The sequence below is a fragment of the Micropterus dolomieu genome, unplaced genomic scaffold, assembly GCF_021292245.1.
Source record: "Micropterus dolomieu isolate WLL.071019.BEF.003 ecotype Adirondacks unplaced genomic scaffold, ASM2129224v1 contig_13515, whole genome shotgun sequence".
In the NCBI taxonomy this organism is placed as follows: Eukaryota; Metazoa; Chordata; class Actinopteri; order Centrarchiformes; family Centrarchidae; genus Micropterus; species Micropterus dolomieu.
Window position 1 is genome coordinate 1 of NW_025742501.1, and position 6,042 is coordinate 6,042.

Here is a 6,042-nt window from a genome sequence, read left to right on the forward strand (position 1 = left end):
AGCTGGCTGCTCCCAGGTCAGCTGCTCCCAGGTCAGCCAGCTGCTCCCAGGTCAGCCAGCTGCTCCCAGGTCAGCTGCTCCCAGGTCAGCCAGCTGCTCCCAGGTCAGCTGCTCCCAGGTCAGCTGCTCCCAGGTCAGCCGGCTGCTCCCAGGTCAGCCAGCTGCTCCCAGGTCAGCCAGCTGCTCCCAGGTCAGCCGGCTGCTCCCAGGTCAGCTGCTCCCAGGTCAGCCGGCTGCTCCCAGGTCAGCTGCTCCCAGCTCAGCCAGCTGCTCCCAGGTCAGCCGCCTGCTCCCAGCTCAGCCGCCTGCTCCCAGGTCAGCCAGCTGCTCCCAGCTCAGCCGCCTGCTCCCAGGTCAGCCAGCTGCTCCCAGGTCAGCCAGCTGCTCCCAGGTCAGCTGCTCCCAGGTCAGCCAGCTGCTCCCAGGTCAGCTGCTCCCAGGTCAGCTGCTCCCAGGTCAGCCGGCTGCTCCCAGCTCAGCTGCTCCCAGGACGATGGCAGCTGATCCAGGAGCAGTTTCTCACAGCAGTCTGGATGCTCAGCCCTGATCATCACCTGGAGCAGCGAAGCACTTTGATGTTAAACTGAATTTAATTTAAGAAAAAAAAAAACTTGTCCGAGTTTAAAGGTTTTTATTTTTGGACACAAAGTTTCAACATTTACAGAACAGAACACGAGAACAGGTGCAGCTCTGACGACTTCGCTCTCCGGCGTGAATTTAAATATTCGTGGTCATATTTTAAATCTACTTTTACTTTATTCCACAGAAGCTTTTTCATTTTTACAGCTTTGTACAGATTAAAAGCGGCGCCACGTCCTGAAGGAGGCCACGTTTCACTGTGTGGTGAAGCTGGGGAGACACGTGGACTGCAGGCGACCAATCAGCTTTCAGTGTTTAAACACAACAATTTTATTTTTTAACACGGGTTCACGAGTTCATGCTGGAACAGGAAGTGACGCCGCGTCTCCATGGTGACGCCTCTATCTGGCCCCGCCCTCCAGCAGCAGCAGCCTCAGCAGAGTCCTGGCGGCGGCCAGCAGCGCTCCGTGCAGCGCGTACTGCGCGGCCAGCGCGCCGAAGCCGCGGTAAAACCCGGCCACGCCCTCCTTGCGGCGGATGGCGTGGAGGCAGTCGGAGAAGCCGTCGTACTGCGTGTTGACGGGAAGGACCAACGGGCCGCTCCCCGCTGCGACCACGCCGTCGGTGGCGTCGATGATGGTGCGCGTGCCCTGCAGGCTGAGGCGGTGCAGCGCCGTCTCCAGGGGAAACAGCATGACGTCGGCCACCAGAGACCCCGCCCACGCCGCCGCCAGCTCAGGGAAGTAGGCGTCCAGGGGGTTGGACGGGTCCGCCCGCTGCTTCCTGCCCCGCTGGTGCAGCCACATCGCCGCACGCTGGACGGAGGTGGCGATGGCGTACCGCAGGATGGCGTGCAGCGCGGCGGGAAGCAGTAGGGAGCTGAGAGGAAGCAGACGGCGACTGTGAGGAGCGCCGACGCCCAACAACCGGGTCAGACCTTCACGGATGCAGTCCAGCAGCCCGGAGGACGCCTCGTCTCGGACGATCTCGCTCTGCGGACACGTGAACACGGAGAGTGATTAAAGCTTCAGCAACACGTGAGAGACTGATCAACGATCGGTGAGCTGCTCACCTGGACCGTCTCGATGAGGCTGGCGCAGTAAAACGGGAGCGCCACCGCAGCCGTTAACCTGCGGCCGGGCGAGAGAGAGAGAGAGACACTTCAGGTTAAACACACAGTGATGGGAAGAAGAAGAAGAAGAAGAACTACTGACCCTTTGAGCAGTAAATGTCCAGCCAGCTGTTTCCAGCTCCACCTGTGAGGAAGCTCCCTGCAGACAGAAAACACCGTGAAATACTGCATCAATACTGCATCAATACTGCTACTGCAGTACTACTGCAGTGGCGTGGGTAGGGTTGGTGGTTACCGGTGTAACGGCGTGATCTCGCTGATGACGCCCTCGGCTCCCAGCGTGATGCCGTGGACGATGAAGGTGCTGCCCATCCCCTTCCACAGAGCCTTGGGACCCTGAAGGACACGTTATGACACTGATCAGAGGCTTTAGACCAGGACCCCAGAACCCCAGGACCCGGTCTACTTTCTCTCCGTCACACAGTGTAACATCTTAATGAATCACTGTCTCGCAGCTGTAACACTGAAATGAACCTCTGAGCCAGCGACGCTCTGCAAGACGTCGGGTCCTGGTGCTGGTTCTGAACCGTACGCACAGCAGAAGAACCAGAACCAGAACCAACCGGCTCCCGGCACCACTGCGTCTCCGAAACACGGACCAGGGCAGCCCCCCAGGATCCTCAGAGTTAGATTTAAGACATTTTTAAAGCCTAGGATGAGATTTAATACCAACTTCACCGCCGTTTAATGAAAAATCTGAATGAATTTTATTTACAAAGTTACATGAATTTAATTTAACACATTAATATTTAACTCTGTAGCTTTTTGTTTGTGCTCTGATAAGAGAAAATGAATCAAGACGTCACTTTGTGTTGAAAAGTGGTTCAGATTAGCGGTGTGACGACACACTTAGCTCACATGCACGATTCACAATGTCGGGTTCACGAGAACAAGAAGATATTTGTTGCAACAACATTTATGTGTCAAACCATTTTCAGAACATATTTAACAAATGCTTTAAACAAAGTGATGGAGACATGTCCCCACACTGTCCCCACAGCGCCCCCACACTGTCCCCACACTGTCCCCACAGCGCCCACACTGTCCCCACAGCGCCCACACTGTCCCCACACCGCCCACACTGTCCCCACACTGTCCCCACAGCGCCCACACTGTCCCCACAGCGCCCCCACAGTCCCCACAGCGCCCACACTGTCCCCACAGCGCCCACACTGCGTCCCCACACCGCCCACACTGCGTCCCCACACCGCCCACACTGCGTCCCCACACCGCCCACACTGCGTCCCCACACCGCCCACACTGCGTCCCCACAGCGTCCCCACAGCGTCCCCACACCGCCCACACAGCGTCCCCACAGCGTCCCCACACCGCCCACACAGCGTCCCCACAGCGTCCCCACAGCGCCCACACTGTCCCCACAGCGCCCACACTGTCCCCACAGCGTCCCCACAGCGCCCACACTGTCCCCACAGCGCCCACACTGTCCCCACAGCGTCCCCACAGCGCCCACAGTGTCCCCACAGCGCCCACAGTATCGTACTTGCAGTAACGTGCGTTAGTTTGATGTTTCCATTCACATAACGTTAGCCTACGAAAGCGGCGCTGACACACAGACACGTCCTCGTCTCGTACACGCTTGTTTTAACGTACACTGACCAGTAACCTTCAGCGTCTGTTCCATCAGCACTCGCCACATTGTGACCGGCTGGCACGCCGATCTGCTTGTTGCGCTAACCTCAGCGCCACCGCCCTCAGCCTCGCCAACTTGTTCGTGTCTCTGGCGTTACTTCTTAGCAGGAAGTGTCACCGATGACGATGGAAAGAACGTCACCGTACATCTGATTTCTTGAAGCGGAGGAGGAGCTACTGCCACAGATGATGCACTCGTCAGGAGAGAGCGGCGCTGACCCGTTAACGTTGTGCGGTACGGCTGTGTTCCACATTACTAACGCCCCGCCTACCTGAGCTGGTGTATGACACTGATAAACTTTATTGACAATGAGGTGAACGACACACAGATCGCCGTTTCATTCACGTGCTCCTCGCCAAGCACATCACGCTGTTTATCTTACAAAGGCATGCTTACCTGGGCCTTGGTGATGGCGTACATGACGGCGACGGCGCTGAATGGGGTCAGGTGGTAACAACGGGCGTGGTAGTTCACCTGAGACAAACAGCCAATCAGAGAGAAGCAGGAGGAACGGAACGTTAAATCAGAATGTGATCACGAGCTCAGGACGGTCACATGACTTAAACGTGTTCTCGTTCAGTTTCAGGTTTATGACCTCATACCTGACACTGTCTGCGGAAGACGATACAGGGGTGGGCCAGGACGTTCTCTGTGAAAAGGCTGCGGACAGGAAGAGGAACAAAGGTTACACCTGTCCCACGGACCCCATCTGTCCCACAGCACCCACCTGTCCCTCACCTGTCCCACGGTGCCCACCTGTCCCACGGGGCCCACCTGTCCCACGGGGCCCACCTGTCCCTCGGCGCCCGCCTGTCCCACAGGGCCCACCTGTCCCTCACCTGTTCTGCAGGGCCCACCTGTCCCTCACTTGTCCCACGGCGCCCGCCTGTCCCACAGGGCCCACCTGTCTCTCACCTCTCCTGCAGGGCCCACTTGTCCCTCACTTGTCCCACGGCGCCCGCCTGTCCCACAGGGCCCACCTGTCTCTCACCTCTCCTGCAGGGCCCACCTGTCCCACACTTGTCCCACGGCGCCCGCCTGTCCCACAGGGCCCACCTGTCTCTCACCTCTCCTGCAGGGCCCACCTGTCCCTCACTTGTCCCACGGCGCCCGCCTGTCCCGCAGGGCCCACCTGTCCCTCACCTGTCCCGCAGGGCCCACCTGTCCCTCACTTGTCCCGCAGGGCCCACCTGTCCCTCACTTGTCCCTCACCTGTCCCGCAGGGCCCACCTGTCCTGCAGGGCCCACCTGTCCCTCGGCACCCACGTGTCCTACAGCGCCCACCTGTCTCTCACCTCTCCTGCAGGACCCACCTGTCCCTCACTTGTCCCGCAGGGCCCACCTGTCCCTCACTTGTCTCGCAGGGCCCACCTGTCCCGCAGGGCCCACCTGTCCCTCACTTGTCTCGCAGGGCCCACCTGTCCCGCAGGACCCACCTGTCCCTCACCTCTCCTGCAGGGCTCACCTGTCCCACGGCGCCCGCCTGTCCCACAGGGCCCACCTGTCCCTCACTTGTCCCACGGCGCCCACCTGTCCCATAGGGCCCACCTGTCTCTCACCTCTCCTGCAGGGCCCACCTGTCCCTCACCTGTCCCACGGCGCCCGCCTGTCCCAGAGGGCCCACCTGTCCCACGGCGCCCACCTGTCCCAGAGGGCTCACCTGTCCCGCAGGGCCCACCAGGGCCCACCTGTCCCTAACTTGTCTCGCAGGGCCCACCAGGGCCCACCTGTCCCTCACTTGTCTCGCAGGGCCCACCAGGGCCCACCTGTCCCTCACTTGTCCTGCAGGGCCCACCTGTCCCTCACCTGTCCCACGGCACCCACCTGTCCTACAGCGCCCACCTGTCTCTCACCTCTCCTGCAGGACCCACCTGTCCCTCACTTGTCCCACGGCGCCCACCTGTCCCACCTGTCTCTCACCTCTCCTGCAGGGCCCACCTGTCCCTCACCTGTCCCACGGCGCCCGCCTGTCCCACAGGGCCCACCTGTCCCTCGGCACCCACCTGTCCTACAGCGCCCACCTGTCTCTCACCTCTCCTGCAGGACCCACCTGTCCCTCACTTGTCCCACGGCGCCCACCTGTCCCACGGTGCCCACCTGTCTCTCACCTCTCCTGCAGGGCCCACCTGTCCCTCACCTGTCCCACGGCACCCACCTGTCCTACAGCGCCCACCTGTCTCTCACCTCTCCTGCAGGACCCACCTGTCCCTCACTTGTCCCACGGCGCCCACCTGTCCCACCTGTCTCTCACCTCTCCTGCAGGGCCCACCTGTCCCTCACCTGTCCCACGGCGCCCGCCTGTCCCACAGGGCCCACCTGTCCCTCGGCACCCACCTGTCCTACAGCGCCCACCTGTCTCTCACCTCTCCTGCAGGACCCACCTGTCCCTCACTTGTCCCACGGCGCCCACCTGTCCCACGGTGCCCACCTGTCTCTCACCTCTCCTGCAGGGCCCACCTGTCCCTCACCTGTCCCACGGCACCCACCTGTCCTACAGCGCCCACCTGTCTCTCACCTCTCCTGCAGGACCCACCTGTCCCTCACTTGTCCCACGGTGCCCACCTGTCTCTCACCTCTCCTGCAGGGCCCACCTGTCCCTCACCTGTCCTACGGCGCCCACCTGTCCCACCTGTCTCTCACCTCTCCTGCAGGGCCCACCTGTCCCTCACCTATCCCACGG

The 6,042-nt window shown here is 61.0% G+C and overlaps 1 protein-coding gene across 1 annotated transcript; it reads right to left on the reverse strand.

The window, feature by feature from the left end:
- Window positions 1-616: 616 nt before the first annotated feature.
- On the reverse strand, window positions 617-4,053 carry slc25a46 (solute carrier family 25 member 46; the record flags this gene model as incomplete). Its single annotated transcript, XM_046042637.1, has 6 exons — window positions 617-1,571; window positions 1,652-1,709; window positions 1,794-1,850; window positions 1,947-2,047; window positions 3,759-3,836; window positions 3,965-4,053. Coding segments are annotated over 6 exons (974 nt in total), but the record flags the coding sequence as incomplete, so codon positions are not given.
- Window positions 4,054-6,042: the final 1,989 nt, after the last annotated feature.